This window comes from Sinohyriopsis cumingii, chromosome 14 (assembly GCF_028554795.1).
Source record: "Sinohyriopsis cumingii isolate HCF-2022 chromosome 14, ASM2855479v2, whole genome shotgun sequence".
In the NCBI taxonomy this organism is placed as follows: domain Eukaryota; kingdom Metazoa; phylum Mollusca; class Bivalvia; order Unionida; family Unionidae; genus Sinohyriopsis; species Sinohyriopsis cumingii.
The window spans coordinates 48,393,391-48,420,001 of NC_142974.1; the positions used below are offsets into that span (position 1 = coordinate 48,393,391).

At 34.4% G+C, this 26,611-nt stretch overlaps 1 protein-coding gene and 1 long non-coding RNA gene across 4 annotated transcripts in view; one reads left to right on the forward strand and one right to left on the reverse strand.

Moving 5' to 3' along the window:
• LOC149783725 (uncharacterized) overlaps positions 1-229 on the reverse strand; it is a 43,058-nt gene extending 42,829 nt beyond the window's left edge. The window contains exon 1 of the long non-coding RNA XR_016414063.1: positions 89-229. This is a non-coding gene — a long non-coding RNA (uncharacterized LOC149783725). The remainder of the gene's footprint in view (positions 1-88) is intronic.
• A 910-nt stretch (positions 230-1,139) lies between these two features.
• Positions 1,140-26,611, forward strand: part of LOC149783726 (uncharacterized) — a 94,933-nt gene continuing 69,461 nt past the window's right edge. Inside the window, exons 1-4 of one of the 3 annotated variants that reach the window (XM_089931975.1) lie at positions 1,140-1,349; positions 2,107-2,367; positions 19,974-20,012; positions 21,479-21,594. In XM_089931975.1, the coding sequence (XP_089788101.1) occupies positions 2,202-2,367; positions 19,974-20,012; positions 21,479-21,594 (321 nt within the window). In that variant the 5' untranslated portion in view covers positions 1,140-1,349; positions 2,107-2,201. Of the gene's footprint in view, positions 1,350-1,530; positions 2,368-19,970; positions 20,013-21,478; positions 21,595-26,611 lie in introns of those variants that run through there. The other 2 variants (XM_089931973.1, XM_089931974.1) reach the window with 2 other exon arrangements.

Below are 26,611 nucleotides of genomic sequence, written 5' to 3' on the forward strand. Positions count from 1 at the left end.
TATATATCAAACTAACATAATATTATATCCATTGTATTATCTGGTAATAATGAATTGTGTTGGGATAAATGCAAATAAAATATCTTACCTCCAAAAAACATTGCAACTCCAACCAAATTAAATGATCAGTACATTTTCGTAGGTTAGTTGTCATCTAAAACACGTACAGTAGGGAGATCACGCTTACACTATAGCTGATACATGGTGAAAGGCATTATGCTGATATTAGAGAGCTTGTTAAAAAAAAAAGTGTTGACACTGAAGCCTAAAATATACTAGCTACTCTACTGGTATAACAGGCAGGGAAAGTTTGAGCAGAATGCCAACATCCGGGCAAGATATTTATAAGAGAGGCTAGTAAACGATCTCACACTGACACAACACAGAAAACATTTAGTGGTCTTGCTAAATTACGCAAATTGAAAAAATTGAACAACTGCTCTCCTCAGAGTATTAACATGATTCTCAGTCTTACAAAGGAATACTAAACACATTAACGTACGCTAGTAAACAACAAATTAAAGTATATTTGTTAAATTCCTGATATTTTCCAAAAGGTGAAAATTCCCTGACCTTATTTCACATTTGGTCACCTTGAGAGGACAAGTGACATATTCATGTATTTAATTAAAGGATCATAAATATAGTTATAATTGTTATATTTTTAAAAAATGTGACTAATAAATACTACTGTTTTCCAAAAATAAATACTAATCTTTTCAATTATTTGTCACAATATTTAAACAATGAAAACAAGATGTTATTATCATTGAATTCGCAACAAAATTAATTGACAATCTGCGTAAATTCAACACTGCCGGTAAGAACGAAGTACCGGTACAATGAAAAAAGTACCTTGATATTTATCACCGGACAAGATCGGCGCTAAACAAGTATACCGGTAATGCAACTTCTAGGTACAAACATATAATACCTGACACAAGAGAACATTCAAAATGAAGTTTATTCAGAGAGTAGAGTAAATTTTATCTTAAATTGAAACGAGCACAAATATATATATATATATATATATATATATATATATATATATATATATATATATATATATATATATATATATATATATATATATGGACAATTCGGATATTGTTAAGAATTTCATAATGAACAGCACATGTATAATGCACAACTCGGCGCAAGGTGAACCAACACATATTCAGTTCTACAAAGCCAGGTGTTATGTTACTAATGCTATAACATTACTTAAATGCTAATGATTGAACGAGCAAGAGGTCCAAATTGGTGTTCGTAGTGAGCTGGAAATTCAGTTCAACCTTTGATATAGGATTTAGTTTGTTTCAAGACATTTACATTGAGGAAAATACCAGGTTAGTACTCTAATCAACGTTAATATGGAGATATAATGTTATCTTATTTATTCTAAGATCAATAACCATAATCATGTCTCTGATCTTTTGAGCTAGGTAAAAGCTAAATTCATCACGCAGGGAGCACATATCAACGCAGTAGTCACGCGATATAAAAAGCCGCGCTAACACGTAGTGACTTTTTAAAAATATTTTCGAATTTGTCATACGGGAAAATAGGAAAGTGCATATTCTTGGTATTACCTAATTATATTGGGCCTCTGATGTTATGCACACGTAGGTCGCAATATTTGAAGAGTCATATGACTAGCAATGCTAAATGGAGATGACCATGTCCATTGATGTCAACGCTCTAGTTTCGCCTGGTCTGTTAACGCATTTAATATATTACGAATGTTATTCTAAAAATTTGAGCGTACATATTATTCATATTAACAGCATGCAGATGACGAAAGGTCTATACAGTGTGTGCGACCATGTAGTAAGCGACATTCCTGTGTCGACACCCCTGGTTGTTTGCGAATTCCATCTTTACAATTGTGAATGCGCTTTAAATTCATACCTCAGTATAACTGTGAACAAACAAATTAAAATGGGGTGGAAAATGTTTTGAGGAAACCTTAATACCAACACTGAAACGTGTAAAATACTTTCTTTAAGTTGTGAATAATTGTCGCTCAACTAATTACAGTACATAAAGCTAAAAGTTTAATTTATATTTGGAATGATATATATATAACATATCGCCTTCTTCAAGAACCAGTAAACCAGCCGTTGCACGGAGAGTGATACTACGATACCCCAGACTACTTTCTAAGAAAACCTCCAGAACTTCGATTTTTCTATCCCGCCATGGGAAGACGCAGTTTTGACTTATCATCCACCACCCTGGACCAGCTGGACTCGAGGCAATGTTCATCTATCAGCAACAATAGGATAGCCATAATTGTTGCAGTTGTTCTTGTGGCAGGTGCAGTAATTGCTGGAATAGTAGTAGCAGTATATTTTACAAATATACGTAAGTAATTCTGTGATTATCAAAGTGTCGGTCTAATTGTCTGTTTTCCGTCCTTGTTTATATCAATATAATATTGAATATAGCTGCAAATATAAGCAATCATGACTAACGTGGCAACACGCATATATCCAAAACTGTTTGTTAAAGGTGTTAAGATTCTGGTTAAAGATATATATATATATATATATATATATATATATATATATATATATATATATATATATATATATATATATATTTGATAAATGTCAATAAGTGGACTAATATGAAATAGGTTGGTAAGTTCCCATTATAACTGACATCAAGCTAATAACACAATTACAGTAGTTTATGTTCGCGCCTCTTTTTCCTATTGGTCCTGGTCTCAGTTACATAAAATTTGACTTAAGGTTTTCGTTAATGTTGTTTTCATTTCCTAATATTTCTTAACCCGATGATGTCAATAAAGTAGGCGGGACCGATAACTAACATCCCACGCCTGAGCTAGTAGGTTCGAGACATGGGCTCTGCCAACGTGGGTATGTGCGTAAGTTTCTTAGCAGCTTTCCGTGGGTCAGTTGTTCATTCCGTGCTTCTCTCAGGTTAATTCTCCATCAGTTATAATATCCGTCATGTATAACCTATCATGTGTGGCAAATGGTATTTAACCCATAAACTCGTCATACTTCTCAAAAATGATTATAGAACTTATCGTTAATGAATCTTTAGCTGACTCAGATAAGGCTGTATGTCAGAAGCCAATACAGTTTATTCTAAGATACACTTAATGGCCTCTATGACAATAAAATCAAGGTATCAGTAGTATAGCGATCTGCATCACGGTTTAGGTTAAAGTGTTTTCAATTACTAAAATTAAGTTAATAAAGTTAAATGAGATGCTCTCTTAGTCTTTTGTCCTTGGGGTCAATGTTTTACAGTAATACTGTCATCATAGGCTCGACATACTAGCCCTTGCCCTTGGAAGATCAATCATGTACCATTCAATATATACAATGCAATGTGTTATGTCCATCAACAGAAGATACTGTGCACACAATGTTTTATGAGGACGACCTGAATTATGATACTAAAGATGACTAGGCTTTAGAAAAACACAAAACAAAAATGGTTGTCATAGTGCGTATAACTACAATGTTGAATCTTTGTGAAAGCGTGAATGCTCTTCATTATATGCCACAGACTAGTGGATGGGTTCAGCTTGGAGCAACGAACCAGGTACTGTATTCGATATACTCCTGTACCTGATTATACACTGTAGCTAAATTTTCGATAGCGCACACTAAGTGGAATATTATGAAATCAAAATATTTTATAATTTCCGTTATATATTGTCTATTGCTATAAAGAACTTCCATAATACACTATATATGACATAACACTGACATGGTCATGATTGCCATCACAGTGGTTAAATTTCCCTTCCCATTTAATGCACCTCATTATAATGTAGCTTAGCACGTAACATGATACACTTGTATGTCATCTACCCCAATCAGTGTACAGTGATATAGTGAATGAGAATACTATATTTAAATACCAATATCTGGTAACTATTCTCAATTAAGGTCCTATCAGTGTAAGAACTAGACTTTTCAGGATACGAACTATTTATTCTTTCATATGAAACTTGATAATATATTTCAAGGATTTTTAAAAACGTTTCATTGGTACACTTGTTAAAAGAATGTTATCATGTTTCCGTTTATTTTAAAGGGAATATATTCTGAAACATACAGTTTTTAAATTCTACAGAACTTAAATCGTATTCAGGTATATATAAGCAAGTTTTAGCTGATATGCAAGCATATATACCTATGACAGACGCACATTTTCACATACTCAGGAGACATGCAACGGAGAGTTTGAATATCTATACAGGTGAATGAGCTTCCCGTATTACAAATTAAAATAAGAAATAAGAAACATAAGGCAGCGCCCAACTCTAGCTAATTAATTAAGTAAAATATATTCACTAAACTATGTTTCACACGATTGATTTGATTATGCATTATGCCTCCCCAGCGATCTTGAGCACGGAAAAAGACCGACAGTTGTCAGAGTAGACTGATCATGTAATCCTTTTTGCTCTTAGACTAGATAAATAATAATGTTCTTGAACGTGTTTGATAGAGTGATATACATGTGAACAATGGAAGTTCTATTTTGAAGTACACATGTTCCCGTTATCATTATTATGTATGCCTTTCTATGAAACATTTTCCTTTCATACATCCGTTATAGCAGCCTCAGAAGCATGTTATGTAGTAATGAGAATAAATAGATCCAGTCTACACCAAGGAAACACCTTAGTTTTGTTGGTACTATGAAACCTTCTTAAATGATCCTGTCAATATAAAGGACGCCTGCTAGTAGAGAACAACACTTTTCGTCTCACCTTGTACATTCATGATCTTGTCAGTTTTATCCTCCGTATTTATAATACCTTTCCTCAAGAAAACATTTTTTATGGATCTTTGTTTTATAGACAGTTGCCATTCTGTTGGTCACATTCACTGTAAATCATAATATCCTAGCACCATTTTCGGGTACATCAGCACGCTAGTGGCTATATAGGGCAGAACATGTTTAGTCCGCATGTGTTAGTTAAGCGTGTGAAACAAATATTGTTAAATAAAAGTGTTGCTATAGTAGATATTGTTTCAAAAGGATAGTTCATGAAAATGTGCTGTCACTTGGTTTAGTCTTCAAGTTATTGTGATTGGAAAAACCGAATCAATTGGTAGATAATGACGGAAACATAACAGACAAAACATTTGATTTTGTAAGATTATAGATGATATGAAAACTACAACTTTGGCCTTCCGTTGGTTCTTTTACAATTTCTGTTGGTTTGCCAATTAATGAAATACTGTATAAGTTCGCGTAGAAGGCAAATTCAAATGCAAATAAATTAAGAGTCCCCTAAACGGATGGATGCTCTACAGGCTGACACTAATTTCCTAAACCAGGATAATATCTTTTCTTCTTGATAAATGTTGAATATTCAGACCATCGTTGGTTATGTATGATGTAAGATCGGCACTATTTGCACTTAGGGTCAAATACACGTAATACAAATATTTTAGTGAGATCAATATATCACGATAGCTATCAATCCAGAAGAGGAAGCGACCCCGCAATTTAAATGCGGCTATATTGGAGGTAACATCGGCATCATTTCCATTAAGGACCAACAAGACATCACAGGAAGTCTTCCAGTGAAAACGTTACGTCGATATGATTATTCAGTTAGGAATAGCCGCCAAATGCGTATATGTGTAGTTAGGAGGCATATCGGCACATAATTTAGGAGGAGATTCGACACAAACGATGTGGCTAGCTATGACGTACACTAAACCTCGGACACAATATTATTGCATTAGAAAAAATACTGTGTTCTGCAATAGCCATGATAAGCCTGCAGAAAAGGGCAACCTTGTTAATTTGAATGAATTGTCTTAAACTAAATGGACCCAAATCTGGCCGCCTAGTTGGATTTGACCTATCGGCCAGTATATACGGTGCATATTGGATAAGACAATTTACATTTAGTTGAGAGACGACTCTTATGTTCGTCCATTATGTCATATATAGTTTGGAAGGCGTTTCAAATCAGCCCATATTTGCAACCAATTGTCAGGGAAGGGACACTAATGCACATAGATTTATTGCAAAGTAACGTCATATTTACACAGCCATGGGTGTTACACGATTAACTATCTTTGCTTCTCGCAGTTGATATATATTGTCCCTTAAAATTGCTTTTAGCTCGCTTATTATTACATTTCTCCATGGACCGTCCCCTAATCTGAACTCGAGTGTATATGTGAGTAACAAGAAACAGGACGAGTGCTTGATCGTCATATATTGCAAATGTTAGTTTCCACATGAATACATCATAACAATATAGATTTTATGAATGCGCGGCTGTTAAACAGTGGTTGTGCTTGTCATTGACACATTAAATGCATTTGGCTGAAAATAGCTTAGCCGTTTATAAAAAAAAAAAAAAATAAAAAACTCACGTGTCAAGTCCATTTGAATTTGATCAATATGTTTTAAGTAGGCAGCGTTTAGGATTTGAGTACGGCAATGTACAAACATAAAACCTGACTACACCTAGTATACATTGCTATCTAGCAATCACAGGCTTCACTATAAATGTGTTATATTCCAGAATTGGCTATCTAGCAACTTTAAGTATTCATCCATAATTAAACAATGTGTAATTTAAAACCTCTTCCATGCTCAGCCCCTCTCTTCCTGTTATGTCATTTTGATTTTTGGCGCTTGGTATTTACATATATTAAATAACAGATCCTGCAAATTTTGGAGTGTTCTCGTCTCTCTCATGGCTCAAATGTGAATGTTATTAGGTCATTTGACTTTCATTTAACTTGCACGTAAACTGGAAAAATCTGGAAATCACAATCCAAAATATGTTTGTCCTCCTCATTGTGATTAGTATAAATCGTCGTTCGGATGCGTGATTCGAAAAGCAGCAAGGGTGGGGGGAGGGAGCGACCGAAAAAAAGGGCGGCCAAATTTTTTGGGGAGCCTCTCACCATGGTACGTTGTGCAAAAATGTTGTTTTAGGCCTAAAAGTGTTGAGTTTTTAAACTATCCAAAGGCCAATCCGAGTACGCTACAGATTTTCTTTGGTGGGGGTGAGAACAAAAAAAAAATAAATGGCGGCCGACAAATTTACCTGACCTAAAAAAATAGCATAAGGAAGTACCTGGGACCCGATTAAATGACATTGGATATTTCTTAAATCTTAAAGAATTGTTATATTTCTCTTTTTTCGAATGCAATTGTTGGATCGCGGAGTACGAAATTGTAGAGATTCGGAGGTTTTTCTTTTTCCATATTTCTTTTCCTATTGCAAATGTTGGCTTGTTAATTTATAATCCACCCCACCCCCAGTGATCCCTGGGTGCATTATAGTTAACACCCCTTTTGGGGCTCGGAGAACTCATGCAAGTTGGACCTAGGTTAGATTTTGCAATTTTACAATTACCAATTTACGTATATTTCGTCTTTTTTTCTATGCTTCGCGGGTTCCCGCCACTATAATATCATCTATCGCTGACGATGACAATATGTTTATCGCGTTTTTCATTTTTTTTACTCGAACCCATGAAGTTGTTTCCACTAGTCGATCGAAAGTTTGCTTGTACTCCTTGACCACTTCAACCACTGTCTTAGTTAAGAATATACAATAATATAATTTATATGAGCATACACGCTTATTGACCAGACAGACACAAATTAAAGATATACGCGTATTTAGATAGTATAATTTATCAATATTATTTATATCATTGTAACAGGTAGATTTCTCTACAGAGTGCACAATAATCAATTTTACTTTGTAAATACCAGCGATTTATAGCGCATTCAACCACGTGACCTCATTTGGGAAACCCTTCGTGTTGTTAATAGAGTACAGGTACTTTTAGTGCAAACGCGTGGCCGCGTCAATGTCAAAATTCTGAGTATAATTGCGATTCCGGCAATTCGCTGTTGCTGACAACATACTTTACGCTACTGTATCACAGCAAAACTTTGCTTATCAGCTGACTTAGTGATCTGTAATTAAATCGTTGTTGTAATAATAATAATGAACGATTCTCTGCTTACTATGGAATATCCTGCGGCAAAATTAGCTTGACAACGACTAGATGCAACTAAGAAGTATCTTCCAGTCGTTAATTTTGTAAAACAACAACTACAAGAAGTCCAGGGAAACTCATGTGGAAATCAAAGAGGGAACAGAACAGTTATTTAAACAAATTGTAGAACCAATCCCAAATAATGTTGCTGCAACTGACGCGACACAAAATCTTTTGAGACATTACCTGATGATATTGTTGGCCGTCTTCTACCCCCACCACCGGTTCAGCCACCACCCGAAGTTCAGCAACCACCACCATCAAGAGTTTACACAGGCATGATAGATAAATGTAATGAGGAAGGGATTGGAGCTATCAAGGATCCAGACCAAATGCTTGACATTGCCGGTGTAGCAGGCCAAATTAACCCCTGTCAAGTTTTCCACAGAAAGCTAAAATTTTTGTGCATTGACACTACCACGATAGTGTACCACATGATTAACACTGCCTCTGGACATGAAAAGTATATATATATATATATATATATATATATATATATATATATATATATATATATATATATATAATCTTATCTTGCATGTATATACCTGGACAGACTACGAGTACGACTGAAACATGTTACTTAACTTACCTGACAAAGCTGAATCCTCAAAAATAAATGTTGAAAAATTAAGTAATTCTTGTGTATATGGCTCAACACTATTGATATCATGGAGGTATTATTTGGCCTGAGGGGTATGACTTGGCCTAGGCCATAATATACCCCAGGGTATGAATTAGCCTAGGCCATAATATGCCCTAGGGGTATAAATTGGCCCAGGCCATAATATACCCGGGTATAATCTAGCCTAGGCCGTTTTAACCCCAGGTATACTCCGTACTGGGGGTATACTATTGCCTGTTACACCGAGATTGGGTGGAATGAAAAATAAAATCTGTGAAACCCGAAGATATTAAATATGTAGTTCGTTCTGATTGGCGTAAACACACATATGACATTCATTTCGGTGTTCAACAGGTCAGAGGTGATGATGAATACGTTTGAATTTTAACTGGGTGGTAGATGATCATGTTGAACCATTTAAACAGAAAAGGGAAGAGGAACCAAACAATGAAGTGTGGCCTTGAAAAAGCGAGAGAAGAAAGAAGTAAAACTTGATCCAAAACAAGGAAGGAAAAGAGAAATTGAAGTTACATCGATGAATGAAAATTTCAGCTTAGGATTCGCAACACGTGTATCAGTGTTAAACGGCGATGAAAAATAAATTGTCTTGTGTAATTCCGCTGTCACATATATTTGATTCTGAAGACATGTTAGATATTTTTTTTTTTTTTGGGGGGGGGCCAAACACACAATGGTACCAAAAATGTATTTAATATGGCGACTCAATACGGTTGATGCTGGTAAAGCGATACTGACAATAATTTCATTGAGGATGCCAACGATGACGCCAGCAGTCGGTGAAGAATATCAGCTGCTTTCATTCAATGTCAACGGCGGAAAGTCAACACTGTCATGGTTGACTATGACAACCGACAGTGTCCAGAGTAATGTTCCTGGGTTATATACATGACAGATAACATCACAACAGGGAGTGTCGGCGCCACGTCATATATGTATAGCGGTTTAGGAAAACGTCAGCGTAGACTCACAAGAGACAATCCCCAATAGTATTTGATAATCTCGGAGTTAGTGAAGTTTCTCTGAGAATAAATGGACATCAATAACCATCCGAAGAAATGTTATTGAATTTTGAAAACAATCATGTTGTACGTGCGTATCATCGGTTGATATCATTCACGGGGCGATATCAGAATGTTGATTCTGGTTTGCAGATATATCCTAGCGGTTTATCAACGCTGTGTCCTATCTATTTTATTCTCACAGGAACACTTGAATTTGTTTAGGCAATTTTCCGTCGACATACACTTCTGATTTCGTGTAGCATGATAGCCAGCTGGTACTTACAGAGCAATCGCTGTTATTCTGTCAAATAATTTATATCTCACGTGTTGTTTTACCAGAATCACCTGGACCATTCAGATATACCTTGCTATGTCTCGTGAGTGGATCGTATACCGACGGTGATGATGAAATCTGTGATAAATTATCATTACGATAATAAAGCTCAGGTGCTTTAACGTCAGCTCGCTTGAGATATTTGCTCATTTTTTCACGTTTTATTAACCACGAATAACAACCGGAATCGCTATAATTAATTACCGATAAATTATTTCACAAGATTCATTTTACAACGACTAATATAAAAATAATCTGTGGCGACTCTACCAAAGTCACTGGGAAATCTGTTGATGATCGACATGAAATTTATTGACGAGTATACCAATATGGATGATCGCAAATGAGTAAACTGTGTAGAATTGCCGTCGCAGTAGCTAATGATCCTGCCAATACTTATTCCATATCACGTGGTTGTATTTCTTCATAACACCAATATACCTTTTGTATCTGTGTCCTTGAGGACAAAATCTAGTTCTGCTTGATCCAAAATTAATCTTGTACAACGAAGTGATGAATACTGTGTAATTTTGCTAATAATGTTTCTGCATATTTCTTTGTGATGTTGCTGTAACCACACTTGTTTTCCAGTTTTGTACGAAATTATCGCAGAGGCTACAATCAACGATGTGAGATTCATAGCATTGAGCATGTTTGGTAATATCACTATTGGAGCCCAACCACACTGATTGTTTTTCGCAGCAGTCGTTGAGAATGATGTTTGTACGTGGTTAATAACGTGTCTACCAAACCAGATTGGTATACCCGGATGACTACTCGCTGAAAATTTGAATGATTCAATCTAGATTAAATAGTAAGATAGATTTTTGGTAGTGGCCCGTTTATTGCAACTCGTGTTCGGTGCCCGAATCGTTCAAAATAAAGAGTCTCGCCAAATCCAAGAAAATCCACCTGACAAGCTGCGATATTGTGGACAGAAATCATATCGGAGGAATTATATTTTGTGTTCCAAAGACTGACATAAGATTGTGATACATGATCGAGAATTATTTTGAAGTTAGTCGCCAAGATGTTTTTTGTTGGGTGAAGCACAGAAGAGCGGAGGACGCCGTAAAACAGTTTTTGAGTAATTCATCGTTGCCTATGTTATATTACAGCAAAATATTTTTCATATTTTGTTGAAGTGACTCCTTGCCATAAATAATTACAAATGGTAATATCATCTGATCAAATGTTGATTCATCTCCATGAAATAACCAGACTGAGAGAGTTTTTCCATTGTGCTATCTTATTTTTCTTGATTCTGTAATTTATATTTCCAAGTTTTGAGTTTACAAAATGCTGCACTATACGTTAAGCAACACAATTTAGCGAGCCTGTATTCATCGGAGCATGAGCATTCATATCTTGTTCATTTAAACAATAAATTGCGTAAACATCTGTGGAAATTGGATTAGAGCTATTATAGTATTGTTTGTTTAATCCAGAAAAAATAATTGGTTCAGAATAGTTGTTTATCGTGACGACATTAGTATGTCTACGTGATTCTTTAACAGATTCGAGTTGTTCACCCATAATCCAAGTCGGACCATCCTCGCTGATATGTTAGACAATAAATTGTATCCTGAATATGTACTTGTTTGAATTATTCATAGTAGTTGCCACTCATTTGTCATCCATTTGTCATCCATTGTGGAACCGAAAAATGTTCCATCGCCATCAATCTGAAGTGATGAAAAAACATGAGACGCATCATCGTTGATAAATTCTTTCTTTGCTTGTTTGATAAAATCATGCAGCTGTAGTTCAAATGGTATCTGTTTCTTTTCTTGCTTAATCTATATAGATCAAATCTAGTAGTGAGTTGTGGTTCAATCACCGATTATCTTTACATTCTTGTTCAAAAAACTTGTCTCTGCTCTATTCTGTTTTTTGTTTTTTTTTGTTAATCTCTCAATTTTACACGCGGGTAATAACGATTTTATATCATTTCGTATTTGCAATTGTCGACCTTGAGAAAGCTGGTTTTGTCCCGGTTATAATAAAATACTGTCCTTGCAGTTCTTTTGCATCAGTAAAACTGGTTAGTTTTATATATAAGAAAATCATTTTCTTCAATTGGACGATATCAAATAATATATTATGCATCTGGCCAAATATAGTTTTCGATGGCTCATGATCGGATCAGTCATACCTTGTGGAAAAAACTGTCATGGAGAGTACTGTAGAAATTAAAAGTCCTAGTGTTCGAAATGGAGTACTGGGTCACAACCATTTCTGAAGTGTGGGGTCGGGGTCAAGGGAAAGACCCAGGTATGTGTTTCTTACACCAGACGAAAATATCTATATTACGAGAAGAAAAAACCCACTTCATGACGATATAAAGGTAAAAGACGCCAAAGATTATCCCAAGAAGTATTCTTCTGCTGAAAAATAATGTTATATTAGAAGAAGAAAATATTATATCAACGGACCAAATTGAGAAAGATATTGATCTTGATGAATTTGTGAGGCATCAGAACTATGATAAATATGAAGCTAGCAGAGCTGGGATCATCAGAAACTGTCGTTGTGAAAAACCTCTTGCAAATGTCAGTAACATGGGTTACATGATGATCAGTATCAGAATTACCACTGTGACAAAATAAAGAACTATCATTCACACAGATTTATTTACGAATGCCGCAATGGTATGATAGACGAGTTTTGTTATCGACCGTTATAACTCCGATAGAAAAAACAACCATCTTGGAAATCTTCCAGCAATCGCACAAAGTGAGAATAGTAAACGTGGAAAAAACGTAAAACATAAAATTACACCTAAGCCAATTTAATCAATTTATCTAGCAACCGGTGAAATAAACGAATTTAAAAATATTACAGATGCTGAAAATTATTTTCATATTCACCCCTACTCAGTACAGCTTTCCGTAAATTGTGTAGCTAACTTAGCTACATCAAAATTGTTTAATGGAAAAATAAAAATTTCAGTATGTCTGATAACGTAACGTAAATTTTCAGCAACAGGGAATTGCCGGAATTTCAATTATACTCACTATTTAGACATTGTCATGGTCATGTTTTTGTGCTAAAAATGCATGTCACGTGGTTGATTGCACTATAACTTGCTGATATTCACAAATTAAAATTGATTATCTTACAATCTGTAGAGAAATCATCCTATTACATTAAATGTAAATGCTTGATACATTAGTTATACTATCTAATAACGTCTGTATGTTTGATGTCTCTCTGTCTGTCTGTTCAGTAAGCCGGTATGATCAAATACATTTGTTTATCATATAGTCTTTACTTAGGCAGTGGCCGAAGTTATTAAGGAGTAGAGATGAACTTTCGATCGACTGGTGGAAACGGTTTCATAGGTTCGAATCCAAAAACGAAAAACGCGATAGACATTTTGTCAGCGTTGGCGATAAATGCTATTATAGTGGCGGGAACCCGTGACGCATTGAAAAAAAGGTAGGACTTGCCTGCGACCCCGAGCCCCAAAAAGGGTAATTATAAACCAACCGGGGTTCATTTGGAGTGGAGTTAGTGTGCTTGATAATAAATTAACAAACCAAAAACACTCTTTCGTACTTAGAGATCAAATAAGTGCAACCAAAAAAAAAAAAAAAAATATTGGAAAATAACAAATCCTCTCAATCTCTAAAATTTGGCATTTAGCGATGCAACAATTGTAATGGAAACGAAAAATGTAACTATTACCCAATATTTAAGATCATTCAACCTGGTCGCTGGCAGTTCTTTTTTCCATTTTTTCATAGTTCAAATAAATTAGTCGGCCGCCATTTTTATTGATGCCTCCCCCAGAAAATGTCGGTAGCGTACTCGTATTGGCCATTAGATAGTTTAACGAGTCAACACTACTTGGCTAAAACAACAATTTTTAAGACCTTCATTTTGCAAAACGGTCCTTGGTGAGGTGCTCACCCGCAAAATATCAGCCGCCATTTTGTCTCGGTCTGCTTTGCTTAACCGTCATGTGATGTGGTGCAACGTTGAACATCATGTAGTGGAGGGAACGAATGACATCTGTGATTATGTAGTTACATTAACAGTTGTTAAACAACATCTTACAAGTGCCAAGCAGCTTGGAGAAAATGACTAAGCAATGGTACACATGTGATTGAGAATGATCATTAAAGAAAAACATTGTTAATTAAGGATTAAACTATATTAGTCATAGTTATGGACTCCTTACTGCATTTTTTGTATTTAGTTTATCTTTAAAATAACTAATGTTTGAATCAGATATATTGGGAGCGCGCTATTGGACTGGTTATAAACGACTTGCAAAATCACTATACCAAGACAATTGAGAGAGTTAGATTATATGTGCTTGAGGAGACATAGCTATATATCATTAGATGACTAATCAGTTATGTGAATAAGGATTCCTTAGCTAAATCTCATAAAGTAGGTCTTTTGTGATATTTGCCTCCGTTGTTGTTTAGTTTTAATAGTAAGTACTACCTAAGTTTCATTGTATATTGCTACCGTTTCTTACATGTGAGACCGCTTTAACAGTTTTATTGAGAAGTTAAAAGTCAACGATGTTTTAATACAGATTATGAGTTATATGCGAATATATCTCATTAACTAGGATCTTTAACTTACAAACACATAGTTGAATTACGGAGGAGAAAAAGATGATAATTTGTGTATACAGAGTCACATCTTTTAAATAAGGAGTTGAATAAGCAATGGCGTTAGTAACTGGTTCTTTGCTGTCTTGGATATGAGCCACGTGTTTTACATATATATTCACTACCTGGTTAACCAGTCTAATTCACTTATTTGCCTCTGGTTTCTGATTTTGTTTGGAAGGGGAGGTAAATAGGCGCAGGAAATGTGTTTTATGTTAAGCATGATTTCCGCACCTTGATAACTTAACAAATCTAGCCTCGATTTGAACTGTGGAGAACATAAAACAACTTAGTATATATAATATATTAGGTGAAAAGAGGTATCTTAATTAAAAAGAAAGATTTTCTCTGATGAAACGAAAACCTCTTTATTATGGATTTACAATAGCCATCAATTCCTTCGCAGCAAAGTGACAAAAATGCGAAAATGGGAGAGAACTTTCATGCCGAGACAGACATAATTCTAGATAGACAAATATAGTTTGCTTGATAGACTAGACCAAAACTATAGAATGATCGGAATGAAGTTATATAGTCCTTAATATTCTGATGACATCATGATCTAATATAATGATATACTTGAATGCTATGACGTACCAATAGTATTGAATGCCAATCAAAAATTACTTTGCATGAGTTCTCATTAATCCCAAAGTAATGATTTAGCTTAGTAATCAACGAGCACTTTGAAATTCCATTGAAAAATTTAATTAAATATAATTATACCTTATTAATAGTGCTGTGTATATTTAATTTTAATGTTTGTTTTTATTTTTGTTATTTCATTTATGTACATAACTAATAATAGCTTCATTATTCTATATGTGTATGAAATCATTATCAGTATTATTATTCAAGTAAACAAGAAGACGAAAACCTGTTGATCAGGGTCAGGGTTTAGGAGATTCCTAAGTGAATTTTGTAACCTATTTTGTGTTGTAAACTTTCCCTCAATTTTGATATTTAAAAAAAATATATAGTTAGTACCCTCTTTTATGGAAAAAGAAGTAGATCCATATTTGGTTTATTTTGAGAAAATTGCTGAAATTTTGAAGTGGCCAAGCGAGTACTGGACTCTATTATTACAATGTGAACTTACTGGTAAAGCTCGTGATATTTACATTCACTGTCACTACAGCAGAATTCTGATTATGATGTGGTTATGGACTATATCATAAATGATTATGATACGGTACCCAAGGCTTATCGACAATTATTTTAAGAATTCTAGAAAATCAACTGACCAGATATATGTCGAATTTACATGGGAAATATTACGACAATTTGATATATGGTGCTCTTCGAAAACAGTTAAACAAATTACGAAAATCTCAAACAACTCATACTAGTTGAAGAGTTCAAAAACTGTGTCCATAGTGACATTAAGATTTATCTTGATGAGCATCAAGTCGAAACTTTAGGAAAAGCTGCTCGTACTGCTGACAAGTATTCCTTAGCTCACGAAGTATTTTGTTAAAGTAAGTCTTCCACTCAGCAGTCTATTGGTCAAAACAAATTTCAGCCAAATAAGAGCCCTTCTGTATTTCAATATGGCACACCATTTATAAATCTATCTTCTGATAAGATTGACCAGAAATCATTATTTCTTCCTACGTGTACCTATTGCCAGAAGAAAGGACACGTTATTTCTGATTGATATAAATTGAAAACTAAGCACCATAATTAAGACAGACCTATTCCAAATTCTCTTAATGGAGACCTCCCGATGTACCTGCTGAAGATCCAAATTGTTTTGTTTCTAAGAAGGACAAGATCATGTATTGAAAGCAATATATGTGCTGCATCTATTAAACCCCAGTCTAATTATATTATTGAAAATTATAAGCCATTCGTATATAGGGATTCTATATCACTCATGAGTAATTCAGCCAATCACATCCCTATTAAAATTTTAAGAGACACACGAGTTTCTCAGAGTCATTATTAGCATGTACTTTGCCTTTTTCTGATGAAAGTGTTCTTATTCAGGGAGTAGAGTATGACTTTGTTAATGTTCCTCTAAATTGTGCAAATTTGTCATCAGACTTAGTCTCAAGACCCGTGACAGTTTGAAGATTGTACGCTTTTCCCATTGATGGGCATACATTTATTACTTGGCAATTACCTAGCTGGAGATAAGGTTGTGGTTAATCCACTTGTAACTTACAAGACTTGTTAGGATTAGAAAGACGATCCTATTGAAAATGTATTCCCTGATTTATATCCAGCCTGTGTAGTTATTAGAGCTATGGCAAAGAAAGCTCTTGAGAATGATGTAGATAAGGAAAATAGTCCCTTAGCTGACACATGCATTGGTAAGGTTTTTGATGAGGTCACTTTAATTCCTTGTTTGGGTTAATCAAATGATATCAATCACAGTGATCCTCTTTTGACTACCCATTCTCTTTATTCTAATCATGGTGACAAACGACAATTATTTGTCGTCGAACAGGAAAATGATCCTGAGATTTCCTGTTTGTTTCAAAGGGCCATTAGTGAAACTGAAGCTACTGAAGTTCCTGTCTGTTATTTCATTCAAAATGGAATTCTTATGAGACAATGGAAACCTCCCGATGTACCTGCTGATGACGAATTGTCAGACAACTATGAAATTATAGTTCCAAAACCTTACATACAATAATTACTTAATCGTGCCCAAGAAACTCCATTGGCTAGTCATTTAAGGATCAATAAAACTTATCACAAGATCTTAACTCACTTATATTGACCAAAAATCAAAAGTGATGTTAGTAAATACTATACATCGTGTCATACATGTCAAAGGGTAGGACAACCCAATCAGAAAATACCTAAGGCTCATCTACAGCCTTTGATGAACCATTTAGTAGAATTATGGTAGACCGTGTTGTTGCCTTACCTAAGACCCTGCCAGGTAACCGATACCTGTTAACCATTATGTGCGCGTCGACAAGGTTTTCAGAGGCAATTCCTTTGCGGAATATAAAATCTAAAGCAATAGTGAAGGCTTTAATATAGTTTTTTTTTTACCCAAATGGTCCTTCCCAAATCTGTCCAGTCTGATAAAGGCTCAAATTTCATATCTGGAATTTTTGCAGCAAGTTATATACGACCTAGGCATCCAATAATTCAAATCTTCTGCCTATCACCCTGAGAGCCAAGGAGCATTAGAAAGATTCCATCAGACTTTGAAAAGCAAGAACTGTAGTCTTCAACACCTTACAGATTACAGCATACGTCATCCTCTTCCATCTTGGATTCTTCGTCGGGACTAGAACTTGAAGTTATTAGAACATTTTATTATTAGGACTTCTAAAAAATTTATTCTTGGATTATTCTTGGATTATTTTTGGATTTGATTCTTAAAACCGCAAGTTCATATTTTTTCATTTTTACAGACTTTTTCAGGGAAATCAACTATTATATTTTTTAAATCTTGTTGTTTTCTCTCTTTCTTTTGTTACTGTTTATTCGAACCTAAACGAGTAACATACGAAGAAATTATTTAGAAGACAGTATTTTCCTTTTCTTCGCGCAACTTCTCATATACGTTTATTCATGGCTATGAAAGATCCAGTATATGCACGTACTGTACGGAATTTTTATCGAGTTGAAGCTCCTACCATGGTGTGACTTCTATAATACAATTTATTTTCTCAGTCCATCTTAGAACTCCCCAACGAAGTGTAATTAATCTTGTTCCATCCAGTCTACTGTTGCAGTATTATTTGTGATGGCTGCCAAGCAATGATGAGTCTTGCATATCAAGAAGTGTTAAACCTAGCAGCAATACGATCAATCGTGAATTTTAGCATTATATTCAAAACAGTCATGAAACAACTTTCTGTACAAGCCTCACTCTCATGATCACACCAATTTCGATAGACTCAGGTGTTAGTATCAACAACATTCATATTTTTCTCATTGATGCCAATACAACAATTTAGTTCATCGGACGTTATTTAAAGTGGAAATACAATTAAATAACAATGCTAATGCCATAAATCTTTAACAAGTAGCTGAAAAATATTGATATACCGAACTTACCTGCCTTATTACTGTAAATGTATTTAAATTCCTATTCATGCCACATGAACAAAATACAAAATCAATCCCACTTGAGTCTCATGTTGTTTTAGTGGTACTTTTAAACTGATTCTCAATATCTAAAAAAAAAAAACTAGGCACAATAATAATATCACATATTTTATAATTTCAGTTCTTATCCATTAAATAGTTTATTCCTGCTTTAAAATAATTTTATATTTACATGAGTTAATTTTAAATAAATAGTATCCATTAAATCAATTTATAAAGAGTATGTGAGCAAACCAGTTTTTCATTTGAGCCAATAGTTAGTGTCACATAACCAACCAAATGATATTGTCAACATTATTGACATTTAATGTTTGGTCTGCACGGTACACACACACACACACATACACACACACACACACACACACACACACACACACACACACACACACATATATAAACATGTGTATAAGTTTGAACTAATTTTCGAAAGTGTAAACATACGCTTTAAAATAAGTGAAACAAAAAAGCAGATATCGAGCCAAAAATATCAATATTTGCCAAAATATAGCTGTATGTTTCACAACATCCATCATCCAAGTCATTGATTTCTTTTTTAATTCATTATGTTGTTATCAAAAGAGCGTGTTTATATATATATATATATATATATATATATATATATATATATATATATATATAAGGATTAAAGCAATTGGGTGATGGTTGGGATCAGTCCGTCATACAAATGAACGTTAGAGGTGTTCGCAAACTAGTGAGCAATGCATTCACCTCACCACTTTTGTTAATAAAACTTTAAATAACTGGTTTGTTCCATTGAATGCACTTTACCCATGCAAATTAACAAATGCGATTTCACATTGAAACGACTCTTAGAAAGTATGTCATTAGCTATTTTTTCTCTTATGGATTTTTACAAGGAGAGTTGTTTATTTGTTACCATCTTATACTTATAATCATCTAGATGACAATCTACTGGATAAACTGCCTCAGGTGATATAAGTTTTCCAAGACAATATTAAACATGACTGATAGTTATTTATAGAAGCTATGGGTTGCGGAAATGTATCCATGTGTCAAGTAAAGTACATGCCCATTTATATTTTTCCGCTAAAAGTACTGTGAATTGTGTTTTGCCTGCTGAGTGAGGGGGAGGGGCATTACACATAGTAGTTTGTGAGGTCGCGTAGGGATGATGTTTTAAAATTGATACCACTGAAGCCTATTATAATATCGATGAACCATGATACAAAAGTGTGATTGTAGTTTCTTCTGTTGCAGCAGCTTCACAAGGCAAGTCAGATGCGAGTACAAGGCTTGAAAGTAAGTTTAAATACTAAATTCGAATCACTCTATCTAAAAGTACTAATTATGTATCATATAACTTAATTTAACATCGATAGAAAAACCTCTCCTTGCTTCAATAGCGACATATAAGTCTCCCATGAGATCATTACCCTGCCGTTACTGATGATAAGGCCCCCTCTCTCACTTTGTAACGCCCATTATCATGTATTTATCTAGAAACTTGTCCTTTATGTTATAACGTCGTAACCCCACTTTAGGATATATGCCTGTAGTTATGCAACATTAATATGTTCATAATGAAACTGTATTTTAAATAAAGTTTCATAAATTTTAAAACTGAAATAATGCTAAAATACCGTATCAAAATAGTGACAGATAGAAAGAACGTTTTGTTGTCCATTCACAGTTGGATACTGTTCTTCCTGTGTTAAGTGCAGATACAGTGAAATCTATTTTTCTGTAAGAGTTTATATGCATTTTGTTTGTTGTCTGATACACAAATACTTCATACAATTGTTACATTATGTAATTTTATTGTAGCAAATATTATATTGCAAAAATTAGTTTCTTTCATTTTTACTCATATATTATCTTAAATAAGGTAATGGGTACAAATATTTTCTCACTTGCACTGATAACATCAGTAACATCATCATTAAGGTTTTTCAGCGACCGAATTGCACAGTTATTCTTTTGTTTATTGGACTAGAATACTAGAAGTCTGTTACGCTAGAGTGAAACTTCAACAATCGAAACAATCGAAACTCTGCTTAAAGCCTATTCAACTTTGCACAATGAATTTAATGCAACTGCTTAAACACTATCAAAGCATAGAGATTATCATTGAAATACTACAATGTTTCTACATGTAATATATATTTGCAACTTAACTCACTGGGTGATATCAGTCTGAGAAATACTTTTATCTTAGGCTACATAGATACTATACTGGGGCAGATAGTGTATCGCCAATGCAGAGAGAGGAAGCTAATCAGTTCAGTATGGTCATATACATCATTGAGACATTGTATATTAATTGTCACTGTGCGCATAACCATGAGGTTGAAGTTACACAAATCTACCAGAATGATAATCCATTAAGTTCATAGCATGGCATTCTATGAACTCATTACATATACTTGTGTGTGAGAGGAAATATATCAGATCACACTAAATTATGTGGAGAAAATTAATAACCTCTGTCAAGTAAAAACTTCATCAACTTCCAAATGTAGTTTTATCACAAAATTATTATTATGAGATGCTTCGTCTTATTGCTATACGCCTAGAGTTTATACCGTTATGCACATGGCATTTATGTTGTGTTAGAAACCACACACAATAGAAAACGAATGATTTGTGTCATCCAACACATACAGATAATACAGTTTTAATTGCCATTGGTTTTATTTTATTTTGTATGTTTATCTAAATTACGAAGAGTGGTCATAGTTTAATGTATTTTATGTTCTCGTTAACAGTTTCCAAGATGAAAACATTCCAGGGAGAAGTTAGGATAGAACAGGAATGGAACGAAATCCTTAAAGATCCGAACTCAGATTTATCAAAAGAGAAGGTCCACAACTTTACCTCTGCTGTGAGATTTTTTGACATTTTATTAATTCTTCCCAATTTGTGTTTTATGGCGCGATTTAGACGTCACAGTTCGAGCAGTGACATTAGATCCAATAAATTCTAGGACAAAACCGAAAGGTTTATTCTATTATTGAAACATATGAGAACATCAAAAAGCAGGATGAGACTTTCTGAATAAACACAATAGTGTAGATAAAGATAGGGATGGAAAATATGTTTTATGATATTTGGACTTACTTGTAAGCACATTTCAGGAAATAATCACCAGTTTTACAAAGACTCGATGTAGTTACTAGTCCGTTCCTGAAATCTGCTCTCAAATACGTCCGTTTTAACCTGACCAACTGTCTGTACCAGATCGTTCAGGCAAAAGTTGTTTTCCGTGTACAGTGGTCACTACGTATAATTATATTCAGTTTACCACTGCATTTCATATGATACAGATGTGGTCATGATCAAACTAAATTGCTTTCCTGATACCTTGTACACAACGTGATCCGTGCACATAGACCATACCATAACCGAGGAACGAGTTCCACAGGTGCTCTCTATATCTTAGGCTAGTTATATTCGTTGATTGTTAGAACGGATAGAGGAGCTGACACACTAATTCACTTCCCTTTAAATGACTGTGATAGTAATAAACTCAACAATAACAAGTGTGTTGCTAGCGGAGTTGTACTATTTTATGTATAGATTGCAATGATATTATTGTAGTTGCTGTTTTAGGTTAATATGTTTCAACACATGATATACTATGCCTAGTTGACAGTATGTTTGTTGGATCAAGTATTACTTTGTTTAAGAAAGATATAAAAAAACGTCGATCTATGTCACTACTGTGCTGATGATGTGACATTCTTTTCAGTATTCCTACAATGCTTACCCTATCTTGAAAAAATTAATGAGTACCTTTGAAGTTTAAGTTCATTGTAAGTTTGGGACCTCTGTTCTTCATAATGATCAATAACAATGAATATTAGCATTTCGTGCACCCAGTATGGTATTACTTTATGCCCCTTCTGTCAATGATTGTATTTTGAATTGATTAGGATAGAAACTTATTGATGTAATATGCTTTACAGATTGATGCTCATATAAAAATATTTGAAACTGTCAATTGAAATAAATTGACCTAACCTTCGACTCACACTACTATCTCTTAGGAGTGTTATGGTTCACATACTTTTTGACAATTTTCTTTTAGCAGAGAAGCGGACATAGCATGTTCACAATTATTACGTTGAGACATTATTAATCTATAAAAACTAACAGCGAATGTTTATTTATAATCCTTGCTTTACTAGCATGTATTTCTTAGAATATTGTCACTTGTATGTTATTTCATATATTTGCATTGATCAATATTTTGTTGTAAGGAACAGTTGACAACATCGATGACTTCTTATCAAAAGCTGAGGATTAGAATATTCCAAACTTCGGGTAAAAATGCCAAATTGCAGATGAACACATTTGCGATATATTCGTTTTATTCACCAGGTTTCATATCAGTTTTGGACATATTCAGCGAAACAATCTTTTCCATTTTTATGAGACAAAAGCGAGATCCACACATGCCCTTGCGTTATACTTGAGTACACACTTTATCCAGTCACGCAAACAGAGGGGAGCAGTGGAATAATCTCTATATGATTTATTTCATGTTAAAATTAGTTGTTTGCTGAAGAGAAGCAATGATAATGCTGTATCACGTCATAAAATACCCTTTTTTCGGTTGTTAAATACTATTCGTGAGGTCATGTTAATGCACCGTTATGACACATGTTTTGTGTAACATCATTTATTATGACATGAACAATATTGAAATGTGGAAGCAGTATATCATATGGCGATCATATTGAAAGACCGGCTTATGGGAAGAGTTTACTACCAGGAGGAGACGTTTCCCAAGACATATCAAAATCTTGTTTTCTGGTCTTATATTCGTCTATAATAATGGTAATATGATCTTGTAAAATTAATGATATACCATATAATAATACAATAAACGGAGTTTACATGTAAACACTTTTACACTGCTGGCGACGAGTTAATCTGAATTCAGTTTGATTTGTTATATATATTTATTTATTTATTTATTTATTTATATATATATAGCAAATATATATATAGTAGTTCATATCCGAAAATGTGTGTTTCGTTAGCATGTCACCTATATCGTCACCACATTCAGAATGCATCAGAGGTTGGCTTGTCAAGTGATAGAAGAGACACAAGAGTATCTGAATATGGAGAAAAAGCAATTATTTTTGTCTGCTAAATTAAGTAGACGAGGAAGACTAAATCATAGCTTCCTGAAGGGAAAGTGCACAAGGTTGCATTTCAGATTATTGGTGCTCTGAAAAATCTTTAAACAAAATCAGCTGTTACATAGCCAAAAATTTGCTGTTCAGTTTAACTAGCGTTTCTCGTCATTGGAAACTTAACGGCCAAACTCACTATACTTGATAATGCTGAATATATTATACAAATGTCTAACCGTAGGTTTACACCAGCTTATTAACAAGATACAGGACTCATGAAATTCAAAACTTGTTTTCTACTTCACTCTACAGTTAAGAGCGTCTCGTTTGTACCACAGGAAGAAATATTGACTGATTTGTATTTTATACAATTGAATACAATTCGCAAAGTACAGCATCAAATTAAAATCAAGCAAAAAAGGAGCCAGATTTCCGAGGCTCGACTAGCTTGCGCTGTTATTCTATAGATTATGCATTCTGGGATTCTCAGCCTGATCTGCATCAAACAGGGATGTTGCTATTTATTTCAGAGTCTGATTCCAGAAAGTTGAAATGAAGAGAACATTTTGACGTTCCAGGCCCTTAAGCAACAAAGCTGCTATTGCAACGAATCTAAAGTGTTATTTGCTGTCTGATCTCGTAATCCCGGAAGTGTAAGGCAATAAATCCGCAGTAATGTACGTGTAAAACTCTAGCTCGACAGACACATTAGTTAATGCGTATTCAGCACTTAATATGTAAAGATATATGAAAGTTATGTAATGCCTAATCAGTTCTTATTTCGCAGGACAATTTCTAGGTATTCACTATATTTATGATGCTAGTGAAAAAATTGTAATACAGCTTGAAAACATGTGACAAAACGTCAGCGTGCTTCATCCGAGCTACTATTTCTTAACAAAACCTGGATTGCGAACACATATTATTCAGGAGTTAAATTATGAAACTAATTCCTTTTCAGTAAAATGTGTTTTTTGTTGTTGTTTGGGTTAGAGAACAGCAAATCATTTAGTGTTATATTGCACAACATTAAGTAACAATGTCTAACCTGAAGGCACAACTGATAAGGTGATTTAATGATGATAATTAAATCAGCACCCTTTCGGTCACGAGTCTACAGCGTAGGTTCCATGCCTTACAACTACTGCCCTAGCATCCACATTTATCCACATTTTGTTCCATGTCACATTTTTGCAATTTTACGAAGACAATTGTGGTCCTAATTAATCAAACTCTTTCCAAGATAATGAATCTAGTGTCTCCTTCCCAATGACCTTTCAAAGCCCTCATTCCCAAACAGCAAGCAAAGTCTAATTTACAGCCACCATCCAAGGCACTTTCTCATACACGCAAGACATTGTTCTTGAACAATTGTGAATTACTTTTCTTCTTATATTTATTGTACCCTCTCTTTTGTAACTAATCATAATGTATAATAATCCGATAAATTGTATTAGTTTCAATATGTTATACCGACAACCTCCTTTACTGAAAATTCGCAAGTTGTGCTAGGTCTCAATGGCTTAATTATAAATACGTTTTTTATTATCTAGCGATTGTCAAACGTGAACAAAAATAGTTTGCATAAACATAGGCCCCATTACAACAGCTAGCTATGTAAACCTTATTCATTTTTGTATCGATATCCAATGTGCTTCAGCAGAATGTTATTATTGCGGCTCCTAAATGTTTGGGATGATTACCAAGCATCTACCGAGACACATTTATCCCAGACTTGGATACCTGACATTAAATTGGTTTCACTTGAATATACTTATAATCGTATTGACATGATTTATCACTTAAGATTTCCAATAGTATCAAGTCGGTCCTAATTGTGCAAATTTGTTATCCAGTTTAGATATGAAATAGCCATCTTTAGAAAGTTGTTATGGCCACTTTTCATGATCACTGATCTTTTTAACATGTGGTTTTTAGCAAAGACCACTCATGATTTCTTGTCATGGTCTAAGTGAAACTGGTTCCTATCCAGCATCAAATAGAGCCACCGCAATGCCACCTCAAAACTCGTGTTTTTCTGCACCCCCAGGGATGGATGTTCACATCGACATGGTTCTTTCACAAAATATTTCTCATGTAGCCAAGTTGATCAAAATGCTTCATACATTCACCATGTTCGCCACGTGGATTCAATACAGCTTTAAATATTACATGTCCTGTAATTTTTCGAATACTTATTTTTAAAAGCAACAACTCTTTCAGCATGAACACCCACTGTACAACTTTCTGTCGCATCTTCTTTTGAGAGACCCACATAAGGTGGCACTTTTTCAGTGACAACAAGATCAGTGACGCCGTTGTCAACATTGTTAGGTTCTTGTAAGTTGGATACACAGCGACACAGATGCATGTGAAATAGCAAGTCCTGCAGACCATTTATCCCAATATTTCTGGTGAAGGATGTGCATGTTAGACCCTACGAAGAGGAATATAGTTTTTATATTTATAGAATTGTACATTTATCAGTCCAGTAATTCAACGTTTGCTTTAACAGTAATAATACTAATACCTGTTTTCAATAATTGAGGCCACCGGCCCATATTATAAAATACAATGCAAGTAAATATTATGTGCTCTATGGTTTAGCGAAGTCAAATATGGTGTTCATAGATACATAATGTCCAATAGTCGGTGCATTATTTTATAACTCTAAGTATATTATTCATGATTCGTTGAGTAATCAAAGATTGTCTAAGACAAGAGGCCAATTGATGTAGTAAGAAAGATTTCTAA